Source organism: Bos indicus, chromosome X (assembly GCF_029378745.1).
Source record: "Bos indicus isolate NIAB-ARS_2022 breed Sahiwal x Tharparkar chromosome X, NIAB-ARS_B.indTharparkar_mat_pri_1.0, whole genome shotgun sequence".
Classification (NCBI taxonomy): Eukaryota; Metazoa; Chordata; class Mammalia; order Artiodactyla; family Bovidae; genus Bos; species Bos indicus.
In genome coordinates this window covers 109,588,425-109,605,109 of record NC_091789.1, presented here as the reverse complement: position 1 = coordinate 109,605,109, position 16,685 = coordinate 109,588,425, and the positions used below count along the sequence as shown (strand labels likewise).

The window sequence follows — 16,685 nt, the reverse complement described above, 5'->3', positions numbered from 1 at the left end:
AATTTAAAACATCAGTCATGTACAACCAGGGAGTTACAGCTGCAAAAACGACACTTTTGCCCAATCTTACTAAGAGAACTAATGGAGACTAGGAGAAGGCCTCCCTCCACCCCCACTTCCTTCAGTGGTGTGGGTAGAGAGAAGGACTCCAAGTGCATAGATAAGAACAACACTGAAGTTCAGTTCGTGGATTTTATATGATACTGACCACCAGTTACCTTAAAGCCTGAGAGCAAGTACAAAAGATTATTGAGGGAGGGTGCAAGAATATTGAGGTGATATTCCAGCTAAGGATAGAAATAACCATCCTTGGTTATGGGAAGGCTAACAAAAACTCATCCAGTAAACATCCTAAGATTACCCACAGTATTCATTATCTGTGTGTTCATAAACATCCTTGTGAAGTACAAGTGACTAAAGCACTCCAGGCCAAGGATAAAAATTTTCCAAATGGAATGATGCTGTTTCAATGGCTTAGACCAAACACCAAACAGCTCCAGCGAATTCCTAAACTTCGCAGTCACAAAGTGATTTTTTTTTCTTGGGGTAGTAAAAAGGCAGCAAAAATTGGGAGAAATGAAGACTATAATATATAATAGATCACTAAGTTCGGTTACACTGGAGTACAGCAAAACCAAGGACACCCAGTGCAAAAATCAGTGAGGAAATGTCACAGAATTGTTAAACAGGCTACCACTATTATCAAACATAGAAGGAAAGGGCACAGTAGTATATTACTTTTATTCACAAGTCTCTAGTCACTGAGCAATAATTTGACATCAGAGAGAGCAATGGGCAGGAGTAAAGGGAAAAAAAATAGGTGTTTACCTATTGATTTCAGATATTTGTAGTTCAGTTATTATGGGAAAGAAATCAATACTAAGGCTTCAACTTGGGCTGGGATCAGCAAACTTTTTGTGTTAAGGGTCAGAAAGTAAATGTTTTAGGCTTTGTGGACCATATGGTCTCTGCTGCAACTACTCAACTCTGCCCTTGTAGTGTGAAAGCAGTCACAGACATTATTTAAATGAATGAGTGTGGCTGTACTCCAGAAAAACTTTATTTACAAAAACAGACAGTGGGCAGACTTGGCCCTTGGGCCATAGTTTATTGAGCTCTGATCTACAGTTCTAAATCAATGCTTCTCTAATTTTAATGGGCCTCAGCATCCCTTAAAGAACTGTTAAAAAGGAAATTGCTGGGTCCCACCCCCTAGAGCTTCTGATCTATAGGACTGGGGCCTGAGAATCTGCATTTCTAACAAATCCCCAGGTGATACTGCTCTGCTGGTGAGGATGAAGTCCACCCTGGAGAACCACTGCTCTATACTTCACTACTAAATAGGAAGTTCAACATTTTAAGTAGCTGCCAAAGTTCACACCAGATTGACTACAAAATTCTGCCACTTGTAGTGAGTTCCAAACTTCAAAGCTCAAATAAAATTCATTTAAAGAAAAGCAAGGAGAAACACACTAGGCAGGATTTTTCCTTCACTGACCTCCATGTAAATATTACCCCATCAGTGAAATACACACAAGTCTTCCTCATATCTCTTTATTCAACATTTTTCACCCAACATGTCCCCAGTCCTATAAAGCTCCAGAAATCAAATAAGAAATCAAATCAGTTTTACAGACAATGGTAAATGAATCTTGCAAAATCAAAATATACTTAACAAAGCCCACTTCTAATTAGAAGTGCTTCATTGCAAAATAATGTATTTAAGATAGTTTAAGATATTTGAAAAATTATGTCATTTTGTGTTCATAAGGATCAAATGAGGTAGTTCAAATACAGCCTTCACTATCCTTCTTTTGCTTCCCTTGGGGCTCAGATGGTAAAGAATCTGCCTGCAATGCGGGAGACCTGAGTTCGATCCCTGGGTTGGGATGATCCCCTGGAGAAGGGAAAGCTACCCACTCCAGTATTCTGGCCTGGAGAACTCCATGGACTGTACAGTCCATGGGGTCGCAAAGAGTTGGACATGACTGAGCGACTTTCGGAGAATGCAATGGCACCCCACTCCAGTACTCTTGCTTGGAAACTCCCATGGACGGAGGAGCCTGGTAGGCTGCAGTCTTTGGGATCGCCAAGAGTCAGACACGACTGAGCGACTTCACTTTCACTTTTCACTTTCATGCATTGGAGAAGGAAATGGCAACCCACTCCAGCGTTCTTGCCTGGAGAATCCCAAGGACGGAGGAGCCTGGTAGGCTGCTGTCTACGGGGTCGCACAGAGTTGGACACGACTGAAGCGACTTAGCAGCAGCAGCAGCAGAGCAACTTTCACTTTCACCCCTATTTTACAAGATAATGAAACCAAATGCTGATGTGTCACAACTAAAATTCTTTCCTTAAAATACTACTTTTCCTAGCAAGTTCTGATCTGCACTTATCAAATCCAACTTGTACATGGCTTTGCAGGACTATGTCTATGAATGTATCTTCATGGGGAAAAGGGTCACTCTAATAAGATCTTCAAGTCCATATTCACATTTATGGGGCTAATTCTGAAGCCATCCCAGCAAATCTAACCAAGAAGCCTGAACTTTAATCAGATCACAATTTAAAACATGCTTGACCTTTAGTGTAAGCAGGTCATAGATTATAGAAGTGTGGTGATCCCTTCCCAGCAGTATAAGAGAAACACTCAGCAATGGGAGAAATACTATTAATGGAGATAATAAAAAAATAGAGCAGCAAGCCTAGAATCTCCCCCTCCATATTCTATTCCCAGGCTCTTTCTGCAACAGTGATCATGTATTCATTTGAACAGATACTAACACAAATTATTTTTACATCCATTTTAAGAGGGAAATGCTTTTAAAAAGAAAACCAAGGAAAGGAATATAATCTACAATATGGATGGTCAGTAGAGGGTTTTTTTCCATTCTTATTGGCATGCTTTTAAAAGTATTGCACATGTTGATTATAATGTGAGATAATTACATTGTCACTTTAACCTGTGATCTGCATATTCCAGTAACGATTTTTTTTTAATTTACATGAAATATAATTAAAGAAAGTCCTTAGTGAAAATGCCCTCTTGTTTGTTTTACAAGTATCTAATTATTTTACAAGTGACTAAATTAAAGAAAAAATATGAAAAAGATAATCTCAAATCCAGTGCCAGATACTACTGCTGGGACAAAGATCCAGTTAAGACAATATTAAGCCTTAGGAGACCAGTAAAGGTTCAACATAAAAGCTCACCATTCTGCTTCTGAACTAATGGCTCAGATGGAATTCAGCAAAAACTTCCAGCCTGAATAATGCAATATAAGTAATACTGTCCACAAATTATCATAGGAAGAGATGCCTTTTACTGTTCTCTGAAGCCAACCTAAGAAGTATTTTCATCAAAGTAAGTGGTCTAAATAGATTTCAACATGATCATTCTTCTACTTGACAATGTTAACATGACCTAGTAGATGAAATGCTCTTCTGTAAATGTAGGTAATTTAGATTTGGTGCCCAATCACATCAGAGAATACAGCTTCAGAATCTTTCCACCTCATTTTGTTTGTGATTAAGATGTGGACACTGCTGCCATAATAAAATCTGGGGAGGTTACATAAAAGAACACTACAATATCCATAAATCCTATATATGGCTGTTTCCTAAATATATACTCTGGGATTCTCCTTGTCTCAGTTTTGAAATTTCACATAATGAACAATTAATTCATCTGTCAAATGTCCAAATGCAAAGACAGAAGTTGCTACAAAACTCCCTCTTTTAACATAATCTTTGGAGCTTTTCTCAACACTACAAAAATTATCATCTAGAACAGTCTTGCAAACGATTGATGTAAATCTATAAGCTCAAAGAATACTATCTTTCCTATGTACCAAAGATACAATGACAGTTTTATTTTAAGCCACAAAGCACTCTAAATAGTATATGTCTACTACCTCAAAATACATTGTGCAAAATGGATTTCAGATACAAAAGAGAATTTTGAAGTTTTATTTATACTACGTAAACCTGTGGTAGATTCATGTTGATGTATGGCAAAACCAATACAATATTATAAAGTAATTAGCCTCCAATTAAAATAAATAAATTTATACTAAAAAAAAAAAACAATGACTCTAGCAAGGGCTCTTGGTGAAGTCATAAAATATACATCGTTGGCACATCATAACTCTCCAATTAGGGATGGAGATTTAGTGAGTGTTGTTCCCCCTAATTTTTTTAAAGCTATTTTTTTTTTCAAATATTCCATTTCTGTCCATTTCTAGTATGTTCTCAACTCTGCTTTCATCCATGCCATGGGCAATAAGAATGAAGGAAACAAATGTTTTCAGGCACTCCACATTTATTCTGTCTCCAGTCAGACAATAAGAATGTTAATGAGTTTCTTCCCCTTTAGCTTAGGGTCAAAAAGAGAATCCAAAAGCAACACACACACACACACACACACACACACAACCACCTAAACGTATAGTATTTCTCCATTTAACAGTGAAAATATTTCAGTGGACCAGTCTCAATATCTTTATATTTTGTAGAAACAACCTACTACTATGGGGCTATTCAGACTATTCACCAACCTTGAAGGTAAACAAGACTGGGAACTGGACAGTCAGCTCCAGCTTCATTTTTAATCTATAACAGGATCAGCAAACTAAAGCCCAGGGCCAAATCTAGCCCACCACCTATTTTTGTAAATAAAGTTTCACTGGAACACAGCCACACTAATTTGTTTTCCCATGGTTGTCTTCACATTACAATGTCAGAGTCTAAGTAGCTGTGACAGATGTGTGGCTCGTCAAGCTTAAAATATTTACTATCTGGTAGTTTACACATAGTTTGCCAACCCTTGGTCTACAAATATCTAAAATTGTTGAAGATCAGTATAAACATGTCCACGAGATAAAAGCTTGACCAACAACCCGTAAAATTTGCTTTATGTCACAGTGTCAAACAGACTCTGTAGGCAAACTCTGATAGTACTCACCTGATTAGAAAGCATTCTAACCCTCATAGACCACTGGTGGGAATGCAAAATGGTACACTTTGGAAAACAGTTTGGCATTCCTTAAAAAGTCAAAGACAGTTACCATTTGACCCAGCAATTCCACTTCTAAGTATATACCTAAGAGAAATAAAAACAAAACTTGCACATGAATGTCCATAGCAGGATTAATTATAATAGCCAAAAGATGAATACCACCCAAATGAATTAATTTGTCATTAATTGACAAAAAGATCAACAAATGTGGTCGAGCCACAGGATAGAATACTATTGGGCCTTATAAAAGGAATGAAGTGCTGATAACATCTACAACAGGGATAAACCTTGAAAACCTTATGCGTAGAAAAAGAAGCCAGTCACAAAAGGCTACAATATATTGTATGATTCCATTTGCATGAAATGTCCAGCATAAGCACATCCGTAGAGACAGAAAGCAGATTAATGATTACCTAGGGTAGGGAGGGATGAGGAGTAAGAGTTAAAGTATACAGAGTTCCTTTAGGGGGTGATGAAAATGTTCAGAAATGTATTATGGTCACCATGCACAACCCTGTGGCTACATGAAAACCCGCTGAATTGTACACCTTAAATGGGTGAACTGGATGGTATGTGAATTATACCCCTATACAGCTGTTACTCAAAAAAAGGCATTCTAGTAATCTGCTAAAACACCTAAAATCAGAATATTAGAGGCTTATATTTTGGAATACCTCTTAAAAGACAACCAGTCTCTGCTTATACTAAATGAGAAGCAGTGTAACATTACTAAAGAGCAGGCACTCAGGTCACGTATGTTGTTGTTTAGTCACTAAGTTGTGTCCGACTCTTTTGAGACCCCATGGACTGTAGCCCACCATGTTCCTCTGTCCATGGAATTTTTCCAGGCAATACTGGAGTGGGTGGCCATTTCCTTCTCCAGGGGATCTTCTTGATTCAGGGATTGAACCCGAGTCTCCTGCATTGGCAGGCAGATTCTTTACCACTGAGCCACCTGGAAAGCCCAGGTCACATATACTAAGGTGCAAATCCCCACGTTGCCACTTATTATTGCCACTTTGTCCAGGGTAAGTTACTAATCTCCTTATTTCTCAGTTTCCTTATCTGTAAAATGGGGAGGAGGGGTGACTGCCTCAAAAGGAAGGGTTGTGGCCAAGGTCATATTAGAAAAATATAAAGAATTAAAGAATTTAACACCATGTCCAGCGCATAATGAGCACTCAAACCATAGGATCTGGGGACAATAACAAATTCCTGAAGTTGTCCCTGTAGAATTTAGTTTTTTACTTATTGTTTGAATATTTATGTTACCAGTGTCACTAAAATAGGAGCTGTGAATCTAAAACTGCTCTCAAAAATATAAGAAATATTAATTAAAAAATAAAACAAAGTGAACATTTTTAAGAACTTTAAAGTGAAAGTCGCTAAGTCGTGTCCAACTCTTTGTGACCCCATGGACTATACAGTCCATGGAATTCTCCAGGCCAGAATTCTGGAGTGGGTAGCCTTTCCCTTCTCCAGGGGATCGTCCCAATCCAGGGATCGAACCCAGGGCTCCCACATTTCAGGCAGATTCTTTACCAGCTGAGCCACAAGGGAAACCCAAGAGTACTGTAGTGGGTAGCCTGTCCCTTCCCCAGCAGATCTTCCCAACCCAGGAATTGAACCAGGGTCTCCTGTACTGCAGGCAGATTCTTTACCAACTGAGCTATCAGGGAAGTCCCTGATCTTAAGAACTTTAAGATTTATTTAATTTTCCCTACCTGTATTCCTCTACTCTTTTACTCAATCAGCACAACACCCCTGCAAGGTCCATGTTATCACTCTCATTTAACATATAAAGAAACTGAGGCTCAGAGAGCTTAACTAACTCGCTCAGGGTCACACAGCTAGAAATGAATGCCTAAATGAAAAAATGAACGAATGTTAGCACCACTAAATTTTACACACATGGTAGAAAAGAATGTTCATTTCACCGTATTATTTATGTAATAGAGCCTGTGTTTAGCACTGAGAAAGCGCACATTTGGAAATTGTTGAAACTTATCTACATAGCTGCCAAAAGTAATTTGAGTATCTCAGAGACATTCTAGAAATAAAAAATACTTATGCTGCACTTCACAATCACTAATCCATGCAAATGGCTCATGAAGCAGCTATCATTCCTTTATAAATAAAGGAGAAAATGGTGATAATGTATCCGAAGGTTACCAGATCAGATCTTAGGGGGCTGCCTTACAGTCTTCAAAGCACTGTTGATCCATATGTTTGGGGGAAAATAGATAAGGGTAAGCAGGAAGGATATGATGTTTCTTATCAGTTTTATAAGGTAGTAATGTTACAATGGTAATCTGCACATGATAGCCAGGGCCAGAGACCTCTGTAACTGAATTAGTAACATTGTTTTCATAAAACATTAAAATCTTCATAGGGTTAAATCCATCCTAGATTTGAATATACCAAAATACTCTGAACTCAGGGTTAGAATTAGAAGCCTGTGATACAGTCAATGTATAATATTTTGTGTTATTAAACTACACTGAGAGAGGATACAATCAGCATTCTTATCTGTAAATGATTCAAATATTCAAAACAATGGTAACAAAGTAAAAAAATGTATCAAAAGAAATAAAAAAGAAAAAGAATGTGTAACAGAATCAAGAAGTTGAATTGCAACAATATGCACTTAGATACAAAGAAACTGGCTTAAGTATCATAAAGTAATCCTTTCTTGATGTGAATGGATGTGGACAACTCAAAAAAGGCCAACAAATGAATTTAGTTGGTGGAATGGGGGTAAGAGGGGTGTAAAATGGGAGGAGAGTATTACAATTATCCAACTGGGACCAAAAACCTTGAGGCATGGAAGAATTCAGTTCCCTATAGGTGAAGAATTTAATACGAGAACAATGGTTTGAACTTAAAGTGTCTAAAATTTACTTTGTCATTTCATTAAAAGGGGCCCATTTAATTCAAGTTAGGCACCAAGCTTGGGAATCAAAAAGACCTAACCTTAGGGAAAAAAATGGTTTTACCTAAAAGCCAGCCATCAGAATCTGCAAAACACAAGTAAAGTGAAAAAGAAATTTTTTTAACCCTAACTATGTTGTGGAGAAGGCAGTGGCAGCCCACTCCAGTACTCTTGCCTGGAAAATCCCATGGACGGAGGAGCCTGGTAGGCTGCAGTCTTTGGGGTCGCTAAGAGTTGGACACGACTGAGTGACTTCACTTTCACTTTTCACTTTCATGCATTGGAGAAGGAAATGGCAACCCACTAGAGTGTTCTTGCCTGGAGAATCCCAGGGACGGGGGATTCTCGTGCCGTCTATGGGGTCGCACAGAGTCAGACACAACTGAAGCGACTTAGCAGCAGCAGCAGCAACTATGTTGTTGACATAGATTCACAGAAAGACAGTATAATGGTACCAACATCCACAGAAATGAAGTCAGAATCTTGCTTTTCAGTCACATGAGGAATGGAATATTAAGCATCATATTAATATTTATTTTGATAAATGCTTTAAATAGCCTCTGTTATAGACAAGCCTATTCTTGGTCCTCAGTCAGTGCATTGGCATTTTATATTATTGATCTGCCCCACCTTGAGACTTCTGTGATCCAGCTATCCCAATTCTTCTAATTTCATGAGTTATACTCCAAACCACAAAACCCCACTGCTAGTTCCATCAACCCCCAAGAACTCACTCATTCATAGTTTAACTTCCACAAAGTTGATTTCCAAATCTTCACTATCATTCTAGACCTCTCATTCAAACTCCACCCATGTATTTACAGCTACGATCACTTAGAAATGGCCTGCACTCAACTCAAAGTGCCATCCATATCAAGGAATACTGGGCTGCAGTTTAAGGGAAGACAGAGTTAGTTAGTTAGATAGATATATAGATGGATATGGAAAGGCCATCAGATATACTATGTACAATGTAAAGTGAATATTTCAGTAGAATGTACAAATATGAGCCCATTCTGTTTTTAAACAAAAATCTTCCAGAAGATGTACAAAAACTGGGGACTTTCTTGGAAGCCCAGTGGTTAAGACTGCTCTCTCCCAATGCAGGGAGTGCAGGTTCGATCCCTGGACAATGGTTACCTTTGGAGAATAGAGCTATGGATGGATGGTGGGAGAAAGGAGAGATATTCACTATTTACCTTTGTGTCATCTATATTTTAAAATTTTATAATTTTATAAATACTAATAAAAAGAAAGTTAACAGAATATTATTAAGTCTTAAAACTGCAAACATATATGAACTCTCTAAGTCAAACTAGCTTCAGAAGTAAAATCTTCCCAGTGTAGAAAGACAACTAAAAAATACACCCAAAATATGAGAGCTGTGCACCCACCCCATCAGCTTGTGCCTGGGGTTAGGTACCTGCCCCGCACTTGATTACTAACTCAGTCACTTGATTACTTCGGTGCTCAGTGTTGACAGAGAGTGGAGATGCTCACCACTCAGCAGCTGTGGTTCAGTACACAGTTTTCAGAGTCAGAGAAAACAATTTCAATATTTTATCACAGGATATAGGAATAACTACCCTGTGGAAAGAACCCCACCCCACTCACAACAAACACCTATCTCTGAAACCTCATTACTTCTGGTTTGGCAACTTAGGAGTAATCAATCAACTATTCTGTCTGTTGGGGCAGGCGAATCGGAAGGGAAAAACTGGAGAGTAAAAAGGGTGGAGAAAGTTCCGAACAAATTATATTTTGGATGGATAGTCAACATTCTATATTGCCATGTCTAAGGAATGCATAAACTTATCAGTCTGGTGGCAAACGCTGATATTTCATTAGAAAGACAAAAAGAAAAATGAAATAAGATGAGACAACGAACCTCTGGGCTTCTCATGTGGCCCAATGGTAAAGGATCTGCCTGCCAATTCAGGAGATCCCTGGGTTCAGGAAGACCCACTGGAGAAGGAAATGGCAACCCACTCCAGCATTCTTGCCTGGAGAATCCCATGAACAGAGGAGCCAGGTGGGCTACAGTCCATGGAGTCGCAGAGTTAGATACGATTAAGCGACTGAGCATGAATGCATGGAACGTCTACTGAAGAGGTAAGAAATTTAACCAAAATGTCGAACAATTAAAATTTGCAGTAAATTCTGGAAATGAAGACATATGCCTTACTTTAAGGACACCCACTGCAGTATTTTCACAGCTGGAATCAACAGCAGACTGCAGCATGAAATAAACGGGGTTTAGAACTGGTAGGATTCCCATGTGATCTTGAGCAAGTTACTGATCCCTCTGAATCTCAGTGTTTTCTGTAAAATGGGTACAATGAAAGGAGCTAACATATGTAAAATGCCTAACATTTGAAGGCATAATTGTCCCTTCATGAAAAAGACATGTTAAGTTACAAAAGATTTTTTTTAACTTGTGAACATATGTCAAAGTTCCTTTAAACCATTTCTTCCAGATTTAAAACGTGAAAACATTTACAAAATGCAATAATTCAAGCACCATCTCCAAAAGTGAGGTACGCCTGCTTCTTTAATTTACTGAGTAGAGCTATCACTGAGGATGGTGAAAGAATTTTCAATTTAAAGGAGCTATCTAGAAACACAATATAAGGGACATTAAGGAGCTATAGTTCATCAGGTGAAACCATTGCAGATACGAGGCAGAAATGGAGGGTTGGGGGGAATTGCACATGTCAAGGCCACAGAATATGTCACCATCTTGGAAGGTAAGGGAAAAACCACAGGAAACATTATGAAGACCATGTGCAAACCACACTTAAAGTCCTAAAGCAGTCTGTAGAAAGTGGACATGAAGATACTCGGAGAAGGTTGTGCACATGCACAACTGAGAAGCTCAGTTCACTCCAAAGGGGTCTTAGAATCAAACTCCGTCATCAGGGATCACCACTGCTTACCCCCTCCCGATAACACCTGCCGTCTGGAGGAATCTGCATGTAACATGCTTTTCCTCTGCAGGACTTCAGTTGATCCCCCACAGCTTGATCTTTCTGGGGCACCAGCACTCTGGTGATTGTGTTTCTTTTTCCCTTGTTAAATGATTGTCCCTCGGATCAAGCACTTCTTTCATGAAACATCTCATTTCTGGAAAATTCTTGGTTCCTTTAGGCTCTCACTTGACTTTATTTCCTAACATGAACGACTAGTTTACCTATCACGTCTTGCTAAAGTTCTTGGGAAAGATGTTCCAACATGATGTAACACTGTTCCTCCCCCCACCCCTACCCCATGGTACTAGAAACCCAAATCACTGGGCCAATCAATATATGTGAAAGCCATAGTAATTAGGACAAATTAGTAAAGCTGAATTTTCTCTATGCTAAATTATATATTCTGCATATTATTAATCTGGTTTTTACACAAACACTGCATTTAACTCAATTCTCTGACAAGCAGCATTACTGGAATTGCAAGTAGGAAATTTAAAGTATATAAGCAACTTAACCATATCCTTTTAATAGAGTGTATGTGCAAACACAATCCATACTAAACTGATAGATGCCTTGTTATTAAATTAAGTCGTCATAGTAGACAGCCATCATCAACTGTTATTGAAGCAATCCTTGTTCTATGCTGTTCCAAGCATCAGACAATCACCATGTTAGCATTAGATGAGTGTCATAAATCAATGTAAATCTTAAAAGACCCAAAAAAATCAACAGCAAACATAGGCTGAAACAAAACTGTTAATACAATAAGGCTCAAAAACACAGTGTAGAGAAAATAAAACCCATGTCTTGGTCTTTTGGCTTTGATACTCCCCCCCAAATATTTATTCCACTTTTTAAAAACTGTGAGCCTTTGAAAAGCCAGTCCCAAAATATTACGTACATAACCTAAGTTTTAAACCAGTGACTCTCAATCATACCTGCACATTAGAATCACTTAGAGACCTTTAAAAAATACCAATGACCAGAACCCTCTCCCAGAGATTCTGAGTTCATTGCTCTGACACAAGGCCCTCTCATTGATCTTTTTTAAAAGCTCCCCTGGTGAGTCTAATATGCAGCCAGGTGGTCAACTACTACTTTAATACAGCCTTTTGGGACAATAATTGCTCTAAAGTTGATAAACATGCATTTTGCCTTTCAATGAGATTTTATTATAAAACTACTCAATTCATTCCATAGCTAATGAACAACTGTTACATTGCAGGTTTTGTGTTAATAATAAAGAAAGATATGTAAGATATATTTCCTGCCCTCAAGAAGCTCCCTGTTAGCTAGGGCGAGTGACTCATAAATAAGAAACTGTAACTAAATATGATAAGTGCTCTTGAGGTGTAAGCAAATACAGCACGCCTCACAAACTTGTATGTCATCCTTGAGCAAGGGTCAGACTGCATCATTCCAATTTTAGTTTATGTCCTACCAAAGCAGGAAAGTCAGAAGTTACAGGTTACTAAATACCCAGGCAAAAATATTCAGCCTACACAAGGTGAAAACAGTACGTTTTGCTACTCTCTTTCACAGAAAACTGCTGTACCATGAAGGTAGGCATTTCTACATTTTAATTTGGATGAATCATTTTAAAATTTCCTTCATGTAATATTACTGATTGTGCACTTGCCTATAAAACCATCAATTTGCAAAAGATACAGTAAATGCTCACGACCATAAAAATTAGCTGATTACCTGTATTTGCATAATACCTTTCCCTTCCAGTAATTTGCTACATTTGCTAAGACAAGAAGTTTTGGGACAATGACAGCATAGACCGTTTGTTTCAGTCACTTGAAAGATGTTACATGGGAAAATGTCATGGAAACAATAGGCATTCAAGGACCACTTGCAAGACTTTCAAAAATAAGAAACACAGGGGGAAAGAGTTTAAATTAAAAAAAAAAAAGGAAGGGCATTCTCCCAATATTCATAATGAATCAGACAACTGATTCCCAGTAAAATAATGGGTGGGTGAGTGAGCAGGTAAGTAGTGAGGCAGGGGAGTTGAGTGGGTAGTCAACAGATGGGTAAAAAGGTGAAATCCATTTTAAAGCACTTCAGTGAAAATTTAAACCTGTTAAATCCTAGGGGTCAAACACAACTTGTGATGCTAATTTAGTTATAAAAGAGGAATCACAATTCCAGAGAACTTGGATAGCAATCAAGAAGGTTTTCTGTGCAAAGTGAATGTCTTCAAGGGCTTTCTGTTTAAATCCAGAGTTGAACAAATTCTGAGTTTAAATGCCTGCTGTCAGAGACCCTGCAAGAAAATCTCAAGTGAATTTCAATTTTCAGATCAATATATGCTGAGACAATTTACCAGAGAAAACCCTCCAACCTTTACACAGGGTGAGGAACACTAGCATTATGTTCTCTGCCACAAAGCCTACCTTGAATGCATTATTTCATGGAACGACATATCATAATCGGCACTGACCAAGTCAGGCTTTGTAGGATATGAACAAGGCTTCACATTCACAATAGTTAAGGTAGCCACAGAGGACCTATCACCTCAAAATTAGCTTGTTCCCCCTCCTCGTGCAGCTCTGAAGTAACAGAGGAGATGAACCTCGTTCTCCCAGAGGCATTTCCTGAAAATATTCTATCAATTATAAGTCAGCAGAATACCGATTGTGCTAATGTGATGCTGACCACTTTTCTTTTCAACATCCAAAGAGATCACATCATCACTCTTTCAGATCTCAAGGAATCAGAACTAGCTACTAACATTGATTCAATGATGCCTATATTCCATCATCACAATAGAACTAACATTTTAATCTCACATTTTCCGATTATGACTTTGCTGGCTCATTTGAATCAAATATAACTGAGACACAACAAACATCATTCCCCTTGGTACCCACTCCCGCCCCCACGCAATCATTTGGGGGCTTTTGGGAAACACCTTATTTACCTTCTTGGATGCCAAGAATGAAGAAACCAAGATTTTTTTTTGACATATTTGTCTTTCTAGAACTGTGCTCTTCACATATGGATACAAGCACTTGAAATGTGGCTAATCCAAATGAGGAGCTGAATTCTGAATTTTCTTTCTTTTTAATTAATTTACATTAAATTTAGAAAGAGATAATTCAGTTATTAGAAAACTTTTAGGTATGTTTGCAACAACTTGGGTATGTGAACCTACTTTTGCAAATGCAAATTTTATGAAACCTAAATACAGAACAAGTATGTCTGATGAAAATTCAGCTTAGTATCAGAACAGAGATGTATGGTTAGTGTAAAATACACACTGGATTTTGAAGATTATGAAAGAAAAGACGTAAAATACCTCACTAATGATTTCTATACTGATTACATGTTGATGTGATATAGTCTGGATCTACTGGGTAAGAGAAAATATTTTGTGAAAATTAATTGCACCTACTTGCTTTTAATCTTTTTAATGTGGCTATTAGAAAATTCACACATGCAAATTTTACATATATAAAATTACATACGTGGCTCGCATTAAATACTGTACAGACTGCTCTGCTCTAGAGCACTTCCACAACCACCTTAACAGAGCACATTTGGATACTGTTCTTCCAGTAGACAAGCTAGTCATGTAACAATAGGGGCAAAGAGTAACATGTCCTTGTATCAATTGGATCTGAGCAAAGTATGTAGCAAGCTCTACCCACAGTCTCACCATGTGAGGCAACACTGTAATACCTCAACATGGAAGGAAATTAGTGAGTTATCCACACTTAAACAAATTGAAATCCAGTACTGCAGACAACTTAAAAAAGAGATTGAGCCAACTGCTCTAAGGTCTTGGTTTCATTTCCCAACTGCGGACCTTAAAATAGACAATAAAGCACCACTTCCAAAAAGAGGTAAAATATTTCAACGGTAGCTATCTACCAATCCTTAAAAACTAGGCAAAAAATTTCTCTTCAATTTTATCTCCTCAACTTCTAAAGCCACAGAATACACGCTGAACTAGGAAATCAACTTCAGATCGCCAGCATTTCCCTCACAAGCAAATTAGCAGGATTGTGCACTTGGAATACTGTTTGACAAGAATGAAAAGGAAACTATTCAAAACAGATTTAAGGAATGGACAATTAGATGAAGAACTGCAGATTTAATTCTCAATCAGCCCTGTGATTAATCTGATTCCCTGCTTTTCCCTAGTGTAATTATACAACACAGATGAAAGGATGAGCATTTGGACTGTCAGTTCTATATTCTGGACCAGCCCGGTGACTCAAAGCAGACGGCGCTACCACGCTAACCACCATCCCAACAGTCGAGGGAAGCCTCGAACACTGATTTAACAGTCATTGCATAACGAGGCATTAAAAATTCGGAACCCCCCAACTCTTTCCACGTTGGTCTACACCAGGTGAAGAATTTGCTGAAACCGAACGCACCCCGTCTTAAATGACCCCCTCCAATCCGGGCATGGGGTGAACACAAAGGCATGTATCTAATACCATGCACAATAGACACACACCCCACAATTTAAGACCCTGGACGTTCTTTCTCTGTCTCTCCACGGAAGCAATGAAATGCAAGCTGCTCTTTTCTTTAATGGTCTGTGGTACACGCAAGGTAACAATAAGCCCAACTGTTCCCAGGAAGCAACTATAAAATCGGTTCTGCCACGTCCCTGTGCAACCGTCAGATAAAATGCAGACAGCAGATTTCAGCCGGCCCCACGCCTCATAAGGGGGCCGACCTCGGCTCATCGGCCTCCACGGATCGCCGAGAAGCCCCCAGACTCCCGCCCGGCTGGAGGTCCAGGTACACGTCTATAAATACTCCGGGGTGAGGAGGACAGGGGAGGAGGAGGGGAGGAAGGGCAGGGGGCAGACCCGGGTGGGTGCGGGTGCGGAAGGACCCGGGCATCACTAAATGCATTTTCCCACACTCCCGCTCCCCCGCGTGGAGACTCACTTGCCGATCACCTCGCACAGCTCGTACACATCCTCGAACAGCACGTCGTCGTCAGCCATGGTCCGGAGGGGACAGTGGCCGCAGCGTGGAGGGCTCCGAAAACGGGGGTGGGGGCGCCAAAGAGCTCAGTGCCCGGCCCCTGGCTCGCCTCCTCCCCTCAGGACCCGCGAGCCCTCGGTGCCGAGGACACTCGAGCGGGGCGGCGAGGCCCGGAGACTGCGGCGCCTTCCTCAGCTGGCGACCGCCCCGGCGCGGGCGGCGGGGCCGGGGCGCAGGAGCGAGGGCGGCCCGGGCCCGGCGCCGCCCGCCCGCCCGCTGCTCCTCGCGCTGCTCGGGCCGCGCTGCCCGGCGTGCGGATCCTCGGGGATCGCGCGGTGCCTTGCTCTCCTCTCGTCAGCCCGCGCGGGCCGCGAGGCCGCGACCGTTCCCTCTGTCGAGGCTGGCTCCGGCTCCGCGCGGGGCAGCTCGGACTACAGGGGGGGCCGCGGCAGGACCGTGGAGGGAGGATCGCCGCGGAGGGAGGTGGCGGCGGCAGATCGGCGTTGGGGACCAGGAGGCGGCGGCAGAGACGCTCCCTCCTTCTTCTCCTCCTCCCGCCGCCGCCGCCGCCGCCCGCCCGCCTGGGAGTGGGAGGGGGGCTTCGTGGGACTGGCTCTCCGTGCGGGCGGGAGCCACGGCCACCGCCTTCAACTCCTCCTCCGCCTCGGCTGCCGACCAGCTCGCGAGCCCCGCGCACCGGCCTAGAGCACACACGCGCTCCTCCCGCTCCGTCCGCGCGGCTTCCCGAACCACAGGCCCCGCCCACTCCAGCCCGTCGGGAGGCGGTGGCCCAAGGAAAGCGACCAGG

The 16,685-nt window shown here is 40.7% G+C and overlaps 1 protein-coding gene across 14 annotated transcripts in view; it reads right to left on the bottom strand.

Moving 5' to 3' along the window:
- CASK (calcium/calmodulin dependent serine protein kinase) overlaps positions 1-16,050 on the bottom strand; it is a 372,938-nt gene extending 356,888 nt beyond the window's left edge. For all 14 annotated transcript variants that reach the window (XM_070785242.1, XM_070785243.1, XM_070785248.1 and 11 more), the window contains exon 1: positions 15,839-16,050. In XM_070785242.1, coding sequence (XP_070641343.1) covers positions 15,839-15,897 — 59 coding nt within the window. In that variant the 5' untranslated portion in view covers positions 15,898-16,050. The remainder of the gene's footprint in view (positions 1-15,838) is intronic.
- Between the last annotated feature and the right edge of the window lie 635 nt (positions 16,051-16,685).